The sequence below is a fragment of the Taudactylus pleione genome, unplaced genomic scaffold (assembly GCF_031769625.1).
Source record: "Taudactylus pleione unplaced genomic scaffold, aTauple2 ptg000389l, whole genome shotgun sequence".
Taxonomy (NCBI): domain Eukaryota; kingdom Metazoa; phylum Chordata; class Amphibia; order Anura; family Myobatrachidae; genus Taudactylus; species Taudactylus pleione.
This window is the reverse complement of record NW_028284790.1, coordinates 1,709,652-1,729,751: the sequence shown is the minus strand read 5'-3', so window position 1 is coordinate 1,729,751 and position 20,100 is coordinate 1,709,652. Positions and strand designations below refer to the sequence as shown.

Genomic DNA, 20,100 nt, shown 5'->3' with positions numbered 1-20,100 from the left:
CGCTAATTTGGCGAATACAACCGAGTCAAAATCGAACCACTCATCTCTAACTACAAGTATAGAAACCCTGTATTTACTAAACAGCGATTTGAGAAACCACTAAAAACCGTCTCTAGGCCTTTAAGCCTAAACTTGTAGTGAAAACATTTTGGGGAAAAAAAAATAGCATGCCCCCCCCTCCCCATTTTACATTAGTACTACCCTAGTTCATTTTACGCATCATAGTAGTGCCCTAGTTCACATTATACAACACATTGCCCCCAGTTCATAGTGTGGCACAGTGTATTCCCCTAGTTCACAATAAGACACATTGTGGTACTGCCAGTACAAACTTATGCCACAGTGCTTCCATTTCACATTGTGCCACACATAGACCCGAGAACAAATTATGCCACATTGCAGTGCTCCCAGTTCATACTTTGCTACATTGTACAGTAGTGTCCCCAGTTCATATTATGCCACCACAGTGTATTGTCCCCAGTTCATTATGTGCAACATTACAGTGCCTCCTGTTAATATTCATATTATGTCACAATATAATTAGAGATGAGCGGTTTGGTTTTACTCGGTTATGTTCGCATCTCAAAAACGCCATCAGTTCATTGGCTATCCAACTCTCATGTGTTTTGGATAGCCAATAAGATAATTCTGAACCAATCCGAACTTGCAAAAAGAATTGAGTAAAAAATTAATCACTCATGTCTAAATATAATGCCTCCAGCTCATACTATGCCACACTATAATATCTCTAGTTCATATTAAGCCACATTACAGTGCTCCAATTCAGATTATGTGCCCCCAGTTCACAGTATGCCACTATACACACCTCTTACTAGTATAATAACCACTACACAGGGACGCAGCTGGTGCTCCGGACACTGGCTCAGACAGGGGACATTAAGCATGCCATATCGGCAGTGTTTTTTTCTTTACACTTAAAATTTTAAATGTAGACCACCATAGTTGCCCTGCCCACTGGTCCCAAATGGAACTGCAGCTCTCAGAAATAACACAGGCACTTAGTGCAGAGATACAGGAGCACACACTCAGCCGACTGTCTGACACTGCCCCACTGGAGCCCAGTAGCCAGCCAAATAGATGCAAAAATGAAGAAAAGAAGAGGTAGTGGAGCAGAGCAGAGTCAGAGAGAAATGCAGAAAAGAGGTGTGTGTGTGTGAGGGGCTGCCACAGCATTGCTACCAGGGCATTAATGATCTTCCTTCCATGGGTGTATAAATCCACTGAGCCAGTCTTTAGCCTCACAAACCAAATCATCAGCTTTCTGAGCAATTTTTTCAAATACAGTAGAGCCTGTAGTAGCCTTCTGACTGACAGAACCATCCTGTGATCTAAGGGCCTCTCCCTTAGCTCACTGCACACAAGTGTATCACCGGGTACCACCATCTCACCTGTCCCCGATACCTTATCATAGATGTGCACAGGATCAGGGAAAGATGTGTGTGAACCAACCATAGCCTCTATGCGCCATATCAATTGCAGCCCCTGCACCTACTATAGCTACTTCCATGAATATGGGAAAGCAGAGAGGGGGTATGCATACATATACATGTATACAAACTCTCAACATCTGACAATATGTCAGTATAACTAAGTAAAAAGTTTCTTGTTGTCTGTGACGTTCAGCTATTAACAGCACTTATTTCAGCTCTCTGAATTAATGACATATGTTATACCATCTATAAATTATGTTGTACAGAAAATAAAGGTAGTCAAGTATGATCTTACAGCAGATGCTTAAAATGTACAGAATTTGTATGTTTCAGTTTTTCATTTATTCATTCCCTCTGTCTACTTGGAAATTAGACATATTTGCTCTGTGACACTGACACCTACAAGATGACACTTGCAAAGTCATTTTCTAACAATATTAGCCTGTTATATATATTAGGGCGGCAGACAACTTACAGAAATGCAATTTTGGGGCCCTTTACCTCTCTATTAGATCGGCCAACTTGTTCTGCACCTTTATAGACCCTAAGCTACAAAACAGCTTTATTCTAATTGGTTCCTTACTTGACCAAACCCCCAAGAACACTAATGGTATTACATATATTACATAGTTTTAGAATATACTATTATCATGAGTATCTATATAAAAAATAAAGTCCCCGGTTTAGGGGTCTGTCTGTTCATTCGGATTAATCTCTTGAACCACTGGACAGATTTTCATAGGGTTTTCATTGGTAGAGGAATGTCTAGGTGTATGAACCATTCATCTCTGACAAAAGAGAGCCGAGCAGTGATGATTTTAGTAAAGCAAGGCACAGAACAAAATCTTGCACCAAGCTGCCTTATAGGAGTTGACCAGGGCGCTGAAATAGCAAAAGAGCATCTGAAACTGAGGCTTAGAATTACAGATAAAAAACTGTTGTGCTATGTGAGCAGTGATCATACTGAGCAAAAAAAATTGTGGGTCCCAGGGACACCTCACTTTAAAAAAAATTGGGGTTCTACTACACTGTTTCTGGCTCCCATCACATATTATGGGGGGGTGAGGACAGGCAGCAGTTGGGACAGTGTTGGGGCAGGCAGCAGTTGGGGTACAGCTCGGGGTAAAGGCAGGGAGAAGTTTGGGTAGAACTGTAGCTAGAGGGGAGTAAGGGCAGGCAGAGCTGGGGGTAGGGAGGGGTAGGTGCAGACATCAGTTGCGACAGTGCTAGGGACAGGCAGTGCTGGGGGGTATGTGGGGGGGAATCAGTATGTATGACCACTGGCCGCACGGTTCAAATCCCAGCGCTAGAAGACTGGCAGGAATGAGGATCCCGATAGGGGATTTAGGTAAGTAAAACTAAGCCTGTCCCCCCCTAACCATAACTTAGAGGTGTCTAACCCTAACCTCTCCCCTAAGTGCCTAAACCTAACCCCCCCAGTCCCCGCAGCTTAAACCCAAGTCTCCCGGGGTGGTGCCTAACTCTAACCTCCCCCTAGCCTAACCCTCCCAGGGGGGTGCCTAACCCTAAGTCCCACCCGGGAGCCCCTAACCTAACCCACCCCCCTGCGGCTGTCCGGACAGTGGTTACCTCTGCTGGGAATTCCCTGCTGGGTCACTTTTGTCTGCCTGCCGTGGAGATGGCATTATCCTTTTGTGGCCAAGTTCCAGAATGCTTTGCATTTCGGAGCTTGGTAAATCTGGCAACACAGCAGCCTCTTAGGTTGCAGACGATAATGGAAGGTCCATGGCAGATATCGGGGATATCTGCTGCTATCGGTCCATAGTACTGTACATCTGTGGGATCCTTGATATTTGTGGGTATCCCCTGAATGTCATGATTGGTGCTTGAGAGTTACCTGTCTCAGGTGATGAACTGGATTCTCTGGAGGCCGGCTGGACTGGAACCATGGGTGATGTAGATAGCTCTATTTACAAGACTTGTGTAGCAGTGAAAACTGCCTTTGATGATAAATGACAGGAACTGGAGGGACCAGACTGGGACCGGCAGGAAGACTTGTTGAATTGAACTGATGAACTAAGAACTTGACTCTGGACTGAAACAACGTGGACTGAACTGATGAGCTTGGAACTTGACTCTGGACTGGAACAACGTGGACTGAACTGATGAGCTTGGAACTTGACTCTGGAGTGGAACAACGTGGATAGAACTGATGAGCTTGGAACTTGACTCTGGACTGGAATAATGTGACAATGGCTGAGGGGAAGTCAGGTAATGCTGAGACGAGGGCTAAACAGGGTAATCTGGAATTTCTATGGCAAAGGCTGGAACTCAGGTGCAGGCTGGATTGGATAATTGGGAATAACAGGTTTCAGGAAGGAGTGGGTAGGTTTGGGAATTTTAGGTTCAGGGAGGGAGTAGGTAGGTAAAAGGAGCAGGAGTTGATCCACAGCAGGAAGCAAGGCAGGGTGACACGATGCAGGTTTACAGAGTGCCAGGGACCAACCAGGAGTAGGACTAGCAGCAGAGCACAGGCCAGGTATTGCTGTAACAGGACTTCTGGATGCCAGGTATTACTGTAGCAGGTTTTCGGGATGAACCAGGAGTTGCTGTCAGCAGGCTTACTGAATTGCCAGGTATAGCTGTAACAGGTTTTCTGGATTGCACCAGGGGTTGCTGTAGCAGGTTTCAGGGATACACTTGAATGCAGAAACAGCATGAACCATACACCACGGGAAGACGAGATGTTCAGGCCCAGAATGCTATCAGGGGAGGATATATATACCATGGGTCTGGCAGCAATTGGTGGATATGGACAGGTGGTCTGGAAGTAGCATTCTGAGTGGTGGAAGGCACAACATACAGAGGGAGTATTCATCTCTGCAGCTCTGAGAATCAGAACCACACCTGCGATTCCAATCAGGGCTAGCAGTGCTCACAGACAGAGGAGAGGCCAGGTGCAATAATCACTGTGACAGGAATGCATAGAGAAGTCAGAGCAAATCCCCCAGGAGAACTACACACACAGGGCCTGATTCAGAGCTGAACGCTCTGACCAGAGCGCTCGCTCTGAATCAGGGCCCTCCTACCTTTTTTTGGAGCGTCCTCATGGACGCTCGCATAGCTGTGGGTTACCACCCATAGCTATAGCGAGTGTCCATGATGATGGTCGCAATGGTCTTGACCATCGCGACCATCAGGCTTGCGACGGAGACCCTGCGGTAGGGTCTCATTGCCGCAAGCCCTGGAGTGATTTTGGCTCTATCAGAGCCAAAGCCACTCCCACTGACATCACTAGTGATGTCAGTGGGGCCGGCTTCAGACGGTAGGCGTTCCCATGGGAACGTCTCCGTCTGGCAGGCACGCCCCCGGCACGCCCACCAAAGGGGGCGTGCTGTCAATCAACATCGACAGCACGCCCCCTTTGGTGCGAGACCCGGTGCGATGGAGAGCCCATTGCTCGCCGGGTCTCGCGCATGCGCACGACGGAGCTCCCTCCGTCATGCGCATGCGCAGTGGGGGAACATCGACCCGCTTGCGAGCATACAGCCGCTCATGAGTGGGTCTGATTGACCCCCACAGATCCATAGGGCAGCTGACAGGGGTAAGTCTCAAGGCAAAAAGGTGACAACTAGGCAGGGTCGTGACACTGAAAATTATGTTTTCAGGGAATATGCTGCAAATATTTCATGATAAATAGGGTCCATAGTGATAAAATTACAGGGTAACATTCTACTACGTTACATACATAAACATGTACGAGTATGTGAACACTGATGCAGGGGTCAACGTAAATTATATGCCCATATTCACCCATTTGCACAGATGCATGCATATCTGCTGCTGAACCACAATGTGTATACGTGGCTTCATAACCGTCAACATGAGAGTGCACTTGCACAAGCCCTATCTTTGGTGCAAAAGCTACATTGGAAAACAATGATATCTATCACAACACTGCAACTGAATTATGTACACTTCACATAACCCCTGGTTGTGCAAGCTCGGCAAAAGAGCATGTGCAAGATATGTCTGCAAAACTGACTTGCGTTCAATATCTGCATCAGCCCATTTATTTAGGCCAAATTGTGCGTTGGTGTAAATGGTGCTACAATCTATCACAGGATTGACACTAACCACCTGCTTTTTGCGGGTTGGGTCTGGGATGATGGCGGTCAGAATACCAACAGTGGCAACCTGACAGTCAGAATCCTGTCAGAATTAGGTAAGTAACCTAAGAAAATGCATGGGTGCTGCAGGTAGAGAATGTTGAAAAATTTATATCTAGCTTCTAATTCCCACAATAACCACTCCCTCATAATAAGTAAGGGCTCTATTCATGAAGAAGTGGAAAGCCTATTTTTACTGATAACAGGACTTTTCACATCTTCGTCCTATTCAGGGAAGTGGATTACGAGGAAAATCTGAGATTTCTCCAGCAGTAACCTGATTGGCGTACACATCGCTGCCCCATACAAGAGTATAGGGAGAGAGATTCAGGGAAGAACAGAAGCTTCTGGTTTCCATTTTTGCTTACCTCAGTAGTAGGGGAGCAGTGAAGTTCATGTTATACACAATATTTGTCCCGTAACTAAAACAGTAATGAGAACCTGTCACTTTTAAGTAGATACATTTTTACAAAATTAAAGCATAAAACAATGACATCTTTTGATGTTCCCTAAACTTGTAAAAGTGCACGGCAAACACAGAGTGCTACATATGCAAACTTGGAGAGACAGTTCTAGAGTCAGAATCGGTTTGTATAACAGCCGGACCTAAGCCCAGCGGATGAAGTCCCGACGCCGGAAGGCCGGCAGATGAAGATCCCGACTAAGGTAAGAAAGAACCCTAACCCTCCCCTCTCCCCCCCTAACCCTCCCTTAGGGGTGCTAACCCTAACCTCCCCCCCAGTGCCTAAGCCTAACCCCCACTCCCCGCGACCTAAACCTAACCTTCCCGGGGGGGGGTTCCTATCCCTAACCCCCCCCGGTGGTGCCTGACCCTAACCCCCCCTTCCCCAGCCTAACCCTAACCCTCCTGGGGGGTGCCTAACCCTAAGTCCCCCCGGCAGTCCCTAAACCTAACCCTCCCCCTTCCTCCTCGGCTATGAACTCCCGACGTCCGGCTTACCTATGTTCTGTATGCCAGGCGTCGAGATTTCGGCATGGGGCTAATAATAGGCATTGGTATTTAGACGGCTATCATTAGTCCCATGCCGGGCTTTCACTGTCGGGAAGCCAGTGGTCAGCATTTTGACCGTCAGCTTCCTGACTACATCCCGTCCTACGCAGGGGCGTTTCTAGAGAGGAGGGGGCCCGTGTGCAGTCTCCGACACCGGCCACCTCCTCTCTATCCGGCGGCCGGTAGCGCACGGAGCTATGTGCGGTCAGCGCCGGAGTTATAGACTCTGGGCACTAGAGTGCGCTCAGAGTCTATAAAGTATGCGCAGGTCACCGGGAAAATGGCTGCAGCGGCCATTTTCCCTGTACTGCGCATACGACGGGAAAATGGCCACGGCGGCCATTTTCCAATCATTTTTACAGCGCCAGACCCCGGTCCGGCGTGGGACTCCGGAGAGGCAAGTAAAACTATGGGTGCAGGGTGTGCGGTGCGGGACCCCTCTGGACCCATTATAGATACGCCCCTGGTCCTACGTATTGATCTTTCCTCACTCCCAGGGTCAGATTCATCATTCAGTTTCTTGCTGTGTAAGTGCCTACATGGCAGAGGGGCTGTGATAGAAGCAGGTGGCCATCTGGGAGATAGGCTAGCAAATTGCAGAGCAACTCTCAAGCCAAATCGATAAAGTTAAAGGTGTTAAGAAAATATGTTTTTACACATGCATAGTGTAATTGGCAGCAGCTTAATGTTTTTATTATTTTAATGAATGGATAAGTGTATAATGATGGGAACATTCATCTCACAAGCTGCATGCTAATTTGTCTGCTGGATAGTTTCTCAGCTTTGTCTCTGCACTGAGACTCTTCCAGCTCTACATTAGCATTCCCAGTGTTGTTGACCAATAAAAAGCATTCAGAGAGGTGATGTAGAGAAAGTGGCTTTTGGTAGAGAGACAAACTGCTTCACAAATGAGCTTTCAGTATACTGGGTGCCAAAGGGTGAAACTACCATCGCTGCAGGGATGCAGCAGCTATGATGCCTTCAGGTGAGGTATGCCCGGCAATGCTTACATCCAAGGCCATCACTCTGCTCTTCTCGACATTTGCATACTCAGCAAAACAGATAGGAGCTACAGGAGGGGGTAAACTGGCATTGCTGGGTGCACTAACTGCTGACCGTTCTCCAGGGTAATCAGCAGAATGGTAGGTCCATTTTAATTAAAACGCCAAGCTTCTCTTAATGATAGAATTTCTTTAAACCTAAGCAAGACAATCATCACAATAATTAGCACTGTAATGTATTGGTTTGGGGGAAAAAGCATTTCTTATCCATCATATACAGTATCTGCCAGGGATGTAGATGGCATCCCAGCTCACAGAATGCTGGTGCTCATAATCCTGGTGCTGGAATCCTGACAATGGTCAGAATCCCTGCCCGAGAATCCCTGCAGCTGCAATCCCGACGGTAAGTATTAAGGTGCATACACATGTAACGATTTTGTAACCAACATTTTTCTGTCAGATTACCTGTCAAATTTTCTCTTGAAAAAGTGAACGATTTTTTGAAGTGTAATGAACGATTTTTACAACTAAAAATGTTCCTTCCCTTAATGAAAATCGTTATTTTGGACAGTCTGAAATGAACGATGAACGATAACTAACAACTAAAAACGGAAGCGCACTTGAACGATTATCGTTCATCTTTATAACTCAGAAACTGAACGATTTTTTTGAATGATTGAACGATAACGACGTCGTTAATGACAATCGTTCAAAAAATCGTTACGTGTGTATGCACCTTTAGGGTTAGGTTTAGGGGTTAGGGTAAGGCACAAGGGGGAGGTTTAGACTGCAGTAGAGGAGGGTTAGATGGGGGTAGGGTTAGGGGAAGGGTTAAATTACTGCAGGTGTCAAGATTTCAACTGTCTGTCTCTGGCGCCAGGATTCCGACCGCCGTCATTGTTTCGCAGAGATCGTTTATCCATCCTATCTGCCAGAATACTGCTGCCTCTATTCAGCAGCTTCATAATGGAGACTGCTCGTTGCCAGTTCCAGTCCTGCTGTTTTCATCACTGATGGGCAACAGGCAGCCCCCAAGTCCACGTGGCCCTCCAAGCCTTCACTTGCAACCCCCAGCTCCTTCCTACTTTGTTGTGATATTTGTTATAGAATGTAAAACTTGTTTGAAAGGCCTGTTGATTGGTTATTACAGTTAGGTGTCTCTTTCCTTTATTAAATATATTAAATAACTTGCTATTGAGATTAAAAGTAATGTGCGCTCCTTTTAAACATTAGAAGGCTACCCAATGTGTCCTCTGATGTCTATCAGATTGACTATCACTGGTCTACATAGCTATGCTTTGTTGTCATGGAATCTCCTATCCGCTTATTACCAACTACAGTAGGTACTTACGAATAATCCAGTAATTCCAGTCAATAAAAGTCCTTGTACAGTTCTGTTTTAGATCTTCTTATGGACAGGGATGATATTCCCAGAGGTATTTCCAAAGATCATATGAAAGAGAAGAAAATATAGCTCCACATGGTGAAATACCTCAAGGTAATTTTATTCCAACAGAAAAAAATATATAAAACAAAGCAGAAACACAATTCACAGGATAAAAGGCAAAATTAGCCACGTACTGTGTAGTTGGGATGCAGTCTCCTAACACCCAAGCAAGCATAAGATGAAAATTCCCACAAAGTCTCCTGGGAATGACTCGTGGACCTGCTGCAGTCTAGGTAGCGTCCCCCCACGGTACCTGCTACACACCACTGCGTTTCGACTCACAAATAATAAGAGTCTTCCTCAGGGTATGTGTGTGCTGTGTGCCTTTCACTTATATCCCCCTTACTGGTTCCTCATTGGTCCACCATTTAATAATTCTCCCATAAATATCTTTATAAACAACGATCCTCATAACTTATACAGTATATCCCTTCTTAATGAACATACCAATATTTCTTCCATTACATTGCCATCACTGATTTCATATGAAATGAACAAATGTTTTAAATTGCATTCCACGTCCGGAACGCTAAGTACTTCCTGTACTTCTACTTCCTATTGGCGGCTGACATCCAGTGTTAGCGTCATGTATTTGCTTGACGTACATCCACCTGAATGGCACCCAACATACGGTAGCCATGGTGACGACGTCAACGTGATAATTTCACGTGACGTCAAGGTTGTCGGACATTCATCCACTCAAAATACTCTCGCCGGAGATGAACATCCGGTAACCATGGTAGCGCCCTCCACGTGACAACTACACATCACATCTAGAGTCCCAGACGCTTTACCACTGACATCCACATGCTTTTTCCCTGGAACACAGCCACACAGAACACTTCCGGTGCTGCGTTCCACATGAAAAAAACAAAAGTTATATCTTAAATAACTCAGTCACACGTCTATAAATATGCAGAAATATATACAGAAATGCACAATAGCAGCTAGGAATAAAAAATAGAAAATATATAAAAATGGAGGAGGGTTTCTAATAAATATTGTAAAAAAGTGTAATAAAAAAGAGCATAATAAAGATGTAATAAAATTTACAGGAACCATTTAAGCTCGAAATCGGTATTCATCCCATTGGGAGATAAAGTACATAAATCATAAATCCACTTCATCTCCACCTTAGCCAAGTTTTCCCCTATATTCTTCTTTCTCCAATGATTGGTAACTTTGTTAATGCCTAAGACCAGCTTTAAACTTTTACTAGAACATTCATGGGATTCTTTATAGTGATCGGAGACTGAATGTTTCTCAAACCCTTTCTTTTTATTTATCAAGTGTTCTCCCCAGCATTCCCTTAGTGGTCTGGAAGTACAACCGACATTTTGGAGGCCACACTGACACTCAAAAAGATATATACAATTTTTACTATTACAAATAATGAAGTCTTTAATTTCACACTTGACTTTAGTAACATTAGAAGTAAAAGTTTCTATTTTACTTTGTTGTGTTTTGTGGTTTTTACACATCAGGCATAGTCCGCATCTATGGAACCCTGTCGTTTTAATTCTATCGATTCTTTTTGGTGGCACTGCGCTGTTCACCAACTTATTTTTAATGTTCGGTGCCCTTCTATATACAAACTTTGGCTTTTCAGGTATAATGCATTTTAACACTATATCCTTTCCCAATAGATGCCAGTGCCTCTTAATTATTCTCTCCACCTCTTTGTACTGGCTACTAAATGTAGTGATAAATAGTAATTCACATTTATCTCCTGACTTTTTATCTCTTTTGCTAGTCTATAATAACTCTTCTCTATTGACCTCTATCATCTCTTTGATAGGGCCTTCTACATCCGAACATTTATAACCTTTAGAGAAAAATGTACATTTTAGAACTTCCGACTGTTCCTTAAAAACTTCTAAATCTGTGCAATTCCGACGGACCCTTCTCACTTGTTCTTTTGGAATATTTTTAAGCCATAATGGATGGTGATTACTGCTCCAGTCAATATAGGCATTACTATCCGTTGGTTTATTAAAAGTTTTAGTTTTTAAAACTTTTTCCTCCACATTTAAGACCAGATCTAAAACATTCACACTAATTTTGCTAATGTTAAAAGTGAGTACAATATAAAAAATATTATTATTAAGGTTTTCACAAAAAACCTTTAAATCCATTTCACTGCCTCTCCATATAAATAAAATGTTGTCTATATAACGATACCATTTCACAATACATGTGGCAAAAATGTTATTCTCCCAAATTTTCTGGGCCTCCCAATACCCCATAAATAAGTTTGCATATGATGGGGCAAAACGAGTACCCATGGCAGTACCTTTACATTGTTCATAAAACTTCGCACTGTGCCAGAAAAAAAATATTATTAAGAATAAAATGAATGCTCACAATTAAAAAATTGACCTTCTCACTCTCCAAGTCCTCAGTGTTTAAAAAATGTTTGGTGGCCTCCAACCCTTGGGAATGTTCAATAATAGTATACAGACTGCTCACGTCTGCAGTGACCAAAATGTAGTCATCTTCCCAATTAATAGCTCTCAATTTATTCAAAACATCACTAGTTTCCTTGATATATGAATCAAGTTTTACTACTTTTTAATTTAAGTACACATATTTTAACTAAAGAGGAAGAGTCCATTCTTAAAAAGGGTCTCAAATTCGCCCCTAACAATAGGCTGAATAAATTTGAGACCTATTTGGATATCCAAAAGTTCATTAGGAAAATATCCTAGAAAAAATATTTTTTAGGACAAACATGTGGAATCAGTAAGCATGAAGTCTTCAGACCAAAGTCTACTTTTAATCTCGTTTTTTGTCGTGGTTGTTTTGAGTGTTTTAATAAGGCGGTTACATCAGATCTAGAAAGAATTTAACCCAATTGGGGTAGAAATCAAAATACTACTGTCAAAGAAAGAAATGCCTTAAAGAACTTAAGTGACAATGAAGGTATCACGATTAAGCCTGCTGATAAAGGGGGGAGTATCGTGATCATGGATATGGTGGTATATGAAAAGATTATGAGACAGTTAAATGATAGGGAGTCCTATGTGGTATTGAGGAGTAATCCCAGCAAACGGATTAATAAGGATTCGAGAACCCTATTAACTAAATATAGAAATAACAATGTCATCTCTGAGAAGGAAGAACAATATATTCTGATAGATAATCTGAGCCTTCCAGTGTTTTACGTGTTACCTAAGGTTCATAAGAACTTAGAGAACCCTCCTGGTCGCCCAATAGTTGCTGGGATGGAGGGAATTACATCTAACCTGTCCCACTATATTGATTAACATCTACAACCCGAGGTAGTAAAACTTGATTCAAATATCAAGGATAAAAGTAATGTTTTGAATAAATTGAGAGCTATTAATTGTGAAGATGACTACATTTTGGTCACGCAGACGTGAGCAGTCTGTATACTATTGTTGAACATTCCCAAGGGTTGGAGGCCACCAAACATTTTTTAAACATTGAGGACTTGGAGAGTGAGAAGGTCAATTTTTTAATTGAGGGCATTCATTTTATTCTTAATAATATTTGTTTCTGGCACAGTGGGAAGTTTTAAGAACAATGTAAGGGTACTGTCATGGGTACTCATTTTGCCCCATCATATGCAAACTTATTTATGGGGTATTGGGAGGCCCAGAAAATTTGGGAGAATAACATTTTTGCCACATGTATTGTGAAATGGTATCGTTATATAGACGACATTTTATTTATATGGAGAGGCAGTGAAATGGATTTAAAGGTTTTTTGTGAAAACCTTAATAATATTTTTAATATTGTACTCACTTTCAACATTAGCAAAATTAGTGTGAATGTTTTAGATCTGGTCTTATATGTGGAGGAAAAAGTTTTAAAAACTAAAACTTTTAATAAACCAACGGATAGTAATGCCTATATTGACTGGAGCAGTAATCACCATCCATTATGGCTTAAAAATATACCGAAAGAACAAGTGAGAAGGGCCTGTCGGAATTGCACAGATTTAGAAGTTTTTAAGGAACAGTCGGAAGTTCTAAAATGTAAATATTTCTCTAAAGGTTATAAATGTTCGGATGTAGAAGGCCCTATCAAAGAGATGATAGAGGTCAATAGAGAAGAGTTGTTACAGACTAGCAAAAGAGATAAAAAGTCAGGAGATAAATGTGAATTACCATTTATCACTACATTAAGTAGCCAGTACAAAGAGGTGGAGAGAATAATTAAGAGGCACTAGCATCTATTGGGAAAGGATATAGTATTAAAATCCATTATACCTGAAAAGCCCAAGTTTGTATATAGAAGGGCACCGAACATTAAAAATAAGTTGGTGAAGAGCGCAGTGCCACCAAAAAGAGTGGGTAGAATTAAAACGACAGGGTTCCATAGATGTGGACTATGCCTAATGTGTAAAAACCACAAAACACAACAAAGTAAAATAGAAACTTTTACTTCTAATGTTACTAAAGTCAAGTATGAAATTAAAGACTTCATTATTTGTAATAGTAAAAATTGTATATATCTTTTTGAGTGTCAGTATGGCCTCCAATATGCCGGTCGTACTTCCAGACCGCTAAGGGAACGCTGGGGAGAACACTTGAGAAATATAAAGAAAGGGTTTGAGAAACATTCAGTCTCCGATCACTTTAAAGAATCCCATGAATGTTCTAGTAAAAGTTTAAAGCTGGTCTTAGGCATTAACCAAGTTACCAATCATTGGAGAAAGAAGAATATAGGGGAAAACTTGGCTAAGGTGGAGATAAAGTGGATTTATGATTTATGCACTTTATCTCCCAATGGGATGAATACCGATTTCGAGCTTAAATGGTTCCTATAAATTTTATTACATTTTTATTATACTCTTTTTTATTACACTTTTTTACAATATTCATTAGAAACCCTCCTACAGTTTTATATATTTTCTATTTTTTATTCCTAGCTGCTATTGTGCATTTCTGTATATATTTATGTATATTTATAGACGTGTGACTGAGTTATTTAAGATATAACTTTTGTTTTTTTTCATGTGGAACGCAGCACCGGAAGTGTTCTGTGTGGCTGTGTTCCAGGGAAAAAGCATGTGGATGTCAGTGGTAAAGCATCTGTTTATAAAGATATTTATGGGAGAATTATTAAATAATTGGTGGACCAAAGAGGAACCAGTAAGGGGGATATAAGTGAAAGGCACACAGCACACACATACCCTGAGGAAGACTTATTATTTGTGAGTCGAAATGCGTTGGTGTATGGCAGGTACCGTGGGGGGGGCGCTTCCTAGACTGCATCAGGTCCACGAGTCACTCCCGGGAGACTTTGTGGGAATTTTTGATCTTATGCTTGCTTGGGTGTTAGGAGACTGCATCCCAACTACACGGTACACTGCTAATTTTTCCTTTTTATCCTGCGGATTGTGTTTCTGTTTTGTTTTATATATTTTTTCTGTTGGAATAAAATTACCTTGAGGTATTTCACCATGTGGAGCTATATTTTCTTCTCTTTCATATGATCTTTGGAAATACCTCTGGGAGTATCATCCCTGTCCATAAGAAGATCTAAGACAAGAGAACTGTACAAGGACTTTTATTGACTGGAATTACTGGATTATTCGTAGGATTATATACTTTTCTTGATATATGAACATTTGTTGACCCCATCTGATGGTGCAAGAGCTACACCTTTGTTTATTGTGATATTGATTTTGGAGTGAAAGAGACCACCCCTATGTAGTTTTTTGCTGCCTACAGTAGTTTGTATGAAGCGCTGGTGGATTTTCTTTTTGTTTTATTTACAGTAGGTAATTGTTTGGGACATACCTGTCATGCAGCTCTGAAAAAAAAAGAACAATAAAAGAACAGTCTACACCTGTTTACTATATGAATGTATGCTGTGAAGAAAGTCGACCTAAACCTTGATGCTCACTACAACATATATCACGTGACTTTGATGCTATAGTAATCACATGACACTTAGCAAGCTGAAAATCATGAATAGCAGTTGAAAGGAAACTGAAAAGTTAACAGCTTAATGATATTTTTAAAGGTAACCAGGCTGATATACTGTATGGCTTACATTAGAGCTACTGAAATTGTGATAAAAAATATATAAAAACTTATGTTAGACAAGTGCATTCCTTTTTAAATGTTCCTAAGAAGATACATTTTGTAGTAATGAATGCAGATTGTGAACTAGGACTCACACACTCTAAAATGTAGTAAGTGTCACTGAAACATTACAATTAAAACAGAGAACAGATTCAGCCAATCTAACAAAAGTGGCAACTTTCATAAGGGATGCTTAGGAAGGACATTCTTTATTATGGCCTGGCAAATAAATATTAAAGTACAGGAAACAAGAAGAATCAACTAACAGCATAATCCACTCCTACCAAATCATAAAATTGTTCACTCATCAGTAAAACAACATACTGTAGTTTAAAAACAAACTCAAGCAAAACAAAAACAATGTACAAAGCAGCAATATACTGTATATACCTAAAGAATGTTACAGTACAAGCAGCTATCAGGTAGTGAAGCAAGAGCAATGCAGCAACATCAATATAATTGTTTCAGGTATGGTACATGTATCAACCTTTTTGATATATATGCCAAAATTAATTTTGCTATACAAATGCTTATGAAATAGTGTGTAGATCTTTACATGTGTTGTTTATTTAAGGTAATATGCTAGGCTCTATTGTGCATTTTACTTCATGATATGCTGTGTGCAGAACACATTAACCCATTGTGTTATCCACCTCATTATCAGATCTAGGCTACTTTTTGTTCCCTGCACCTTTTTCTTTAACCATTTTTTGGTTTATTAATAAACTCTTGTTATTAGATTCTACTGATTTACATCACATAACATGTTGAGGTTTAGTTGTGCTGTTTTCATCGATATAATAATCAATATTATAATATAATCAATACTGAGTGTTTGGCTGTCTATAACTATCAAAATCATTGAGGGACAATGTGGAGCCATGGTTTGCTTACAGTTCTTCTGATACTGTATATCTAATTTCACCAAGGGAGTCCCCTTTCTAGTGGCTTTGATGTCACAGAATGAGCAGAGGCCATTCACACAGTCTCTGTGTCAGGTTAGCACATGAATGAATGGTGATCACGCCTGCAAGGTAATAAACTGACCTATTGCTTTCTGCAGTGCGAATGCCTCATGCTGGTGCTCTGTTCTCATTATGTGATCTTTTATACACCACAAACTTATTGTGATACCTCCTTCAGAGATAAAGGGTCATTTTCAAGGCCCACAAAAAAAATATATAGTGCTCCTTTTCATTGCTAAAATATACTTAACCAAATGCAACCTTCCAGTGTACACCAAATCAAAGCAGTGGTAACTAATATAGATTAGGTGTTATGTACAGTATGTATCGCATTGCTGGACATATTCCAGGAGAAAGAGAAATACAGCATGGCTCCTAAACTATTACTACTAGCACCTAATACTCCACCATCAGTGCACTTCTATGAATTTAAATGAAAGCAATTTAATGATTATACTTCTTTTCTCTGATTGACACAACTGTAGACTGACTGGTAAATATCACAAAGTGAAATCGATATATAAAAACATTCCAACAGTTTTTATAAAATACCACCTGATACCGATTTAAGTTCTACACCAGGTGTAGTAAGTCATAAGACAAGTGCCTTAATTATAATAATAGCATCATATACACTTTAGAGATAGTCATTACATAGATCACTCTAATAAGATCTGATTTTCTGGTCATAGATTGACTTGTCTTTTGTCAGAATTGCAGAGGATACACCTTGAACCATAAATACTGAGATCAATATAGTTATAGTATACAGGTTTACAGGTAATGTAAGAGTCTTTGCTTTAGTTCATCTTGTTGTATAATATGTGTTTGTGTGTGTGTGTTTTTTGTGCTATAAAAGAACCACCACAAAACCAAACAAAAAATGTTTTTAAATTATACCTTAGTCAGATCTGGTACATTCCCCAGCTGGCAACATATGCAGTATTCAAATGAAATCATCCCTTTACAAATTTATGTAGAGTGCTAAATGTTCCTGAATGGAGCTGCAAAATACCCCAGGGCAGCATAGATATCCGATTCCAGATACAAATGAAACAAAACCTCCAGACAAGTTGTGTATGATATACTATTGGATACAAAAGTATTGGACCCTGTAGCTTGATGTCTGTCTACTGCTGCCAAAGTGTGTTGCTATGGCCACTAGATAAAACGGGACTAAGACCGAATTAAAACAAAATGTGCAAAGCAAAGATACAGTCGGAGCATTGGGAAAAAATAATTATCGTCATTTAGTCACACATATGCTGGTAGGAAATAAACTGCTAGTAACAAACATCCATCAAGCCGAATCATTTAAGGGATGCCAAATTCTAGGAAATAAGTGCTGTCAGCACTGGCTTGGGGGTTGAATAACAATGGGCTGCAAATCAGTAATGTCTTCACTTTCCAGTCTCTGAGAGGGTCAAATTACTAATCAGATTACAAAAGTTTACAGAAATCAACTTTACTTAGAATTGTGACAAATAAAGGGATGATGACTACATCCCGCCTGTGCTAGTCCACATATTATTATAAGACAGCTCCCTATAAAATCCTTCTTAAGGTGCCCACACACTGGACGACTCGCAAAAGATGCAATGTCATCAACGATTTCCCTTGAACTCCCTGGCACTCCTGGACAGACGATATCTTGCTAAACTGTGCAATGTGACTAACGACCTAAATGATTTCTAGTGCATTGTTAAGGAGATTACCTACTGCAGGTAAGATCTGGCAAAGGCTCACACACACTTAACGATATGCTCCATGAGCGATACGGTTAAGAGTTATCCCTTGAACTCCCAGGCTCAATGTCAGAAACGACATGTAGCATACAGATTGAACGATATCGTTAACTATATTGTTCAGAGACGTCACCCTGCCACATCCCCGAACTTGAAGAATCTGACGATATCGTCAGATTGTCCTGCAAGTTCAGGCGATGGCAGACATCGTTAACGATCTGCGGGAGCACGCATCGTTAACTATATCTAAATAAATAAAGGATAATAATAATATATTGTGCATACACACTGAACGATATTGAACACCATTAACGATATCGTTATCGTCCATATCGTCCACTTTATCGTCTAGTGTGTATGAGCCTTATGCTGCATACACACGGGATGATTCTCCTGAACGATATCGATATCGTTCAATGATATCTATGGTCTTTCGTGCATGCAGGCCACCTTGGATGAGTTTGTAAAGATTTGCCTGTAAAAAGATAGCATCACTGAAATATCTACTATCAGTGTGTACAACCAAAATCGTTTGCCCTGCACTACAGAAAGTTGGAGGGAAATCTATCAACTATATCTATGGTTGTTCAAGTTGTACCGTGTGTATGCAGCATTCAGATCTGAAGATATGACAAACGACCTGCGGGACCGCGCACTGGATAGTTATCTTTCCAGGAAGCTGCACGATTTTAAAGCTTTTAAACTATGTATAGTTCCGATGCATCGTTTTCGTGCAAATTGTGCCCAAAATCGTCCAGTGTGTGGGCACCTTTAAGCTGCTCCAATGGAAGTGTGGCTGTTAATTCTAACAAGAACTATGCAAACATTACAAAACAAAATTGTACTCTAAAATGAACACATCATTTGGATGTGGGATTAATTTAAATCATTATATTATTTGGTGGTATTATTCTGATTAAAAAAATCCATAACCATCCAGAAAATTTTGTAAATACAAAATGCCTGAAAAAAGTCTTCATGAGAACAGCATGCCAAACTTTCCATACACAAATATGGTCTGAAGAGCTAGGCACTGAAACATCAGTGTATACTATGCTGCAATTAATATAACATAAATGTATATACAGTATAAGGACAAGAAACGTTTCACTAGCGACACACTGGTCTGCTTCAATTTTCCCTCTTGTTTTTCCAATTGAGCTAACCTGGGATTAAAGAATCTGCAGTACAGTATGTATTTCAAGACAGCAAATTTAACACCAATAACGTTATCCAGCCTTCTAACTGGGAAAGATGTGGGAAAAGCAGGAACAGAGCAGGGAAAACCAGGTGAAACAGATAAACTAAACTTGGAGGGTGGAGATTCTATATCTACATACATACATACATACATACATGCATACATACATACATATTTTATTTAAATGATTGTCATAACTATGTAAGTATGTATTGTGGTAGACTTGCTCTTCCCAAAGATCATGCACCTGTCATTCAGTGGTGTCACTTTAACCAGACATGCTGCCAGCACAATAGTCCTGCTCCTGAACTGCACTGCCAACCAGTTAGTGGAAGGGTTACAGATCCGGTGAGTGTGCCCATACATACATACATCATACATACATAGCAGACATAAATGACAGCATGGCAGTGCGGCCGTTGCACTTACTTGCACATCCTGACACCGCAGACTTCTCATCTCCTCCAGCCGTAGTAATAAGATCCTGGGCTGCATCAGAGGTTTCCTCCTTTAACTCCATGATCAGAGAGCTCTCAGCTTCTCAATGCTCCTGTGCAGACCCTCTGAGTTATCCCGACCGTCTGCCGCTGGCCAATGCTCGCCGTCTACCTTCGCTGTTACTTGGCGGAACAGCCCTTCCTCCCCTGTGCGATTCTGCAGGCAGGAGCACACCTTCAGCCAGCTCTGAGACAGGGAAGGGGCAGGTAGAAGCAGGGAGCAGCTGAAGTGATGCTGTGCTTATTACCGACCATTATACATCTATCTTCCCTGTCAGGAGGTCCTCTCCGGAATGATGAGTCCCCTGTTGCTTCTCCTTTTAGTGTACTGCAAAGTCCGAGCTACTGTACAGAGCAATTAATGCATTGCAAAACTAGGTGGCGGAATGATCAAACTAGAATGTGAAATCCTTCCCGGCTGCTATAGATGCTGCAGCTCAGCTGGCAGCTACAGTACCAAGGCTGGTGCAAACTTTACCAAGAATTCAATGCATTCGCTGCAGCAGCAATCTGACCAAGGGAACAGATGAATGCACTGAATGGTCGGTGTCCGTCATCCTCTGTATTAGCCCCGTCCTCACTGCTGAGCTCC

General features: G+C 41.3%; 1 protein-coding gene across 1 annotated transcript in view; it reads right to left on the bottom strand.

Moving 5' to 3' along the window:
- Positions 1 to 19,531, bottom strand: part of INPP4B (inositol polyphosphate-4-phosphatase type II B) — an 813,539-nt gene extending 794,008 nt beyond the window's left edge. The window contains exon 1 of the mRNA XM_088445787.1: positions 19,441 to 19,531. Coding sequence (XP_088301913.1) covers positions 19,441 to 19,531 — 91 coding nt within the window. The remainder of the gene's footprint in view (positions 1 to 19,440) is intronic.
- Positions 19,532 to 20,100: the final 569 nt, after the last annotated feature.